Source organism: Bison bison, unplaced genomic scaffold (assembly GCF_000754665.1).
Source record: "Bison bison bison isolate TAMUID 2011002044 unplaced genomic scaffold, Bison_UMD1.0 scf7180017864381, whole genome shotgun sequence".
Taxonomy (NCBI): Eukaryota; Metazoa; Chordata; class Mammalia; order Artiodactyla; family Bovidae; genus Bison; species Bison bison.
This window is the reverse complement of record NW_011494953.1, coordinates 631,828-635,038: the sequence shown is the minus strand read 5'-3', so window position 1 is coordinate 635,038 and position 3,211 is coordinate 631,828. Positions and strand designations below refer to the sequence as shown.

Below are 3,211 nucleotides of genomic sequence, written 5' to 3'. Positions count from 1 at the left end.
AATTATGTTTGAGCCACTGTCCTGCTGGAACAAGTATGGTGGTGATGCCGATGATAGTAGTGATGCTGGTAATGACTAAGACAATGATGATTTACTGCCTCGCTAAGTGCTAACTCTGCATCTAGCAATGTGCCAACTAAACTAAACACATTCATTTAATTTGTATGCCCCAGACGAGTGAGCAATATATCTAAGATTTTCCCCACTTTTTAGTAAAGAAGCAAAAATCTTGAGGAGTTTAAAATTTCTCAAATTAATCAATCTTCAATTAAATATGTAATATGGATTAGAAATTATATAAATATAACCTGTTATGTCACTCAAAATTCAGGCAACAATGATTGTGAGATCCTGAACGTTGATATCAAAGAATACAAATAAACCACAACAATTATATAGTATTGTTAAAAGCAACTTTTAAAATAAAGAAAGCATTTTTAACATCACACAAAGGAATTCTACTTTATTCAGGAGGTAGAGGATAAGTAACAATTTCCCAGCCTGTAGAAACCCCTGCCCAGATGACAGACACAGAAGACAGTGAGAGAATCCTCTGATGGGACCCAGGAGAAGAGTTGCTGTTCTTCCTTCTGAAGCTTTGTGATGCTTTCTTGGGCACTTCCAAGAGCAAAGCAGTATAGCAACCTCAGAAAGGAAACCTCTAGCTGTCTGAAATCGCCACAGGCATATTGCTGGCTGAAGGGTGGAGAAGCTCCTTCTGTATCCATGATGGGATTTGAAGAGAAGGCAAAGGTAGAGCTGTGGAGCTAGGTGAGTCAACTGTCCTTATCCTTTCCTGATCCAGATAAAAGCTGATGTTGTTACTTGCACTTGGGTGGGCACTTCTCTTGGCATTGTTGGGGAGGTGGCACAGGAGGGCATTTCTGCTGGCACTGAGGAGGTGGGCATGGCTCAGGGCACTTTGGAGGTGGGCATGGCTCAGGGCACTTTGGAGGTGGGCAAGGCTCAGGGCATTTCGGTGGGCACACTACTGGAGGTGGCTGGCAGGGCTGCTTGCACTGCTGCTGCTGCTGAGACATCTTTCTGGAATCTTAGAATCTGAAAGAAATTACATGATAGTGTTCACAAGAAGGAATTCCTAAAGAAGGACATGGCAAAAATTATGTAATACCATCAGCTAGGAGCCAATCTCTAAGAATGTGCTTTAATTTCTTTAATTCCGTTTAATGAATTTCTGGCTTCTCTTGCTCTCTTAGGAAATTGTTTCATCAGCCTAGAGAAAACCTTCTCTTTGCTCATACAAATTTTCTAAAGAAAATATGTTTATTTGAAAGAACACAGCAGTAGTTTTTTTTGTTTTTTGTTTTTTTTTTTAATTAAAACATCTTCAAAAAAAGTCCATCACAAGTTCTAAAATCTGGGGCAAGCTCACAAGCAATTCCTATCTTCATTATCTCTCATGAGGTCCCAGCAGTATGACTTGTGTACAGAGCAAAGGGCCACCAGGAAGGATACAAGGGCCTCATAGTTTCTAGGATAAATGCCTCTGAAATCACCACAGAAGGACACCAAAATGATATCAAAAAACAGAAAAAATACTTTCTTCTTTACCTCTTAATATCAAAGATTTCCTATGAACTTCTTTTTCAATAGGGAAATTCAAACTCTCTACCAGAAACCTAATAAATATAGCATACAAATTCCAAGTTCCCATCCACTAAGGAGCATTAAACACTTGATCATAACTTTGGACCCACCAAATTTGCTGCCTCTAGCATAAATTCAATATTCGGGAGCCCAAGAACAAAGTAGAACTGAAGAATCAGACTCACCAGGTTCTCCAAAGTCTATCAGGACTTGAGTAGCAGAAGGATGGCAGTGATGCAGCAGAGGGCCTTTTTATTGGGGCTTGCTGCCCCACCCAGGGGGAAGTTGAGCTGCCAAAATGGGCCTGGTTCAGTCATTTCCCAACCAAAATGCAAATCCATCCATAACTGGCTTGACAGGGACTCCGAAAAGAGGATATGCCCTGCTCCAGGATCTCCTCACTGGATTATGTTCTTATGACTCACAGTCTCTGCTTAGCTCTTAATTTCAGGAATTTATGACAGAAGGATTTGCAGGGATTGTGGGGGGTTGTTCTCTAACTTGTCATCAAGGGATCCTTTTCTTGATCAGAGGATATGCTCTTCTCTCTCTTTCACCTTCCTTGAATTATAAAACTGTTTGTTTTGTCCACTTGAACTGGTTGCCATTCTATCTACATACTGGGTTGCAAAGGGCCTGGTTACCTGGGACACTTTTCTCTCTACCTCAGACTCTTCTTATGATGCATTTCCCTTTGATCCCTGGCCTGCTAAAGTCTCCTTGCTTCTAAAATAAACTGAGGCAGGTTGCAGGTCATCTCACCAGCCTTCCCATCATGATAGATAGACACCTTCAGTAAAATGGTAACCCTCTAGGGTCCTCCTTTCACTGCTTTGCTACATGGAATACAGGACATCAAGATTCTTGTGACCTTTATAAATCTGTCTCACCTTGAATCACAGGAAATTCACTACAAGTGTAGCATCACCTACTGTAATTCAGATATTGTGGCAGCTCAGACCTTAGACCTATGATAGAAAGCAAGCTTTCTGCTCATAACTCCCCAACATGACCCATCACCTGCTCCTACATAACTTCTCCAACTGATCTCTTTTTATTTCTTCAACTTTTGAGAAATTTCCAAGGATTGTTCAAATTTTCCTGCCTCCTTGAAATTATTGAAAAACCCAATCTAAAATGCAATACTATTCAAATGGCTACTTTTTAATATATTTACTATTTATTAATTATTGAAACACATGTTTCTCCATCAAATCTAGCAGTAGATTTAAGAAAAAAATTTGAAATCACTTTATTAATAATTCAGTGATTGAAGTTCATTGTCATTCATATAAAACTTTTAATTATTAATAATAATTTTATGATAATTTTAACCTTTACATTTTCCATATTGGTCACAGTGGAATATATGTGAAATAAACTTATTTTCACTCTTTCTTTTTTTGCCTGTTTATTTTTAAATTTTTTCTATTTTTTTCAATTTTTATTTTATACTAGAGTATAACCAATTAACAAGTGTTGTGACAGTTTCAGGTGGACAGCAAAGAGACCCAGCCATATATATACATGTATCCATTCTCCCCCAAACTCACCCTTCCAGGCTGCCACATAACATTGATCTGCTCTACTTTTTTTGTACAAT

At 38.7% G+C, this 3,211-nt stretch overlaps 1 protein-coding gene across 1 annotated transcript; it reads right to left on the bottom strand.

Annotated features, from left to right (window-relative positions):
* Positions 1 to 434: 434 nt before the first annotated feature.
* Positions 435 to 1,040, bottom strand: LOC105001274 (small proline-rich protein 2E-like). The gene has a single exon (XM_010857454.1). It carries the CDS (start codon positions 1,038 to 1,040, stop codon positions 822 to 824), a length of 219 nt encoding a protein of 72 aa, XP_010855756.1. The 3' UTR covers positions 435 to 821.
* Between the last annotated feature and the right edge of the window lie 2,171 nt (positions 1,041 to 3,211).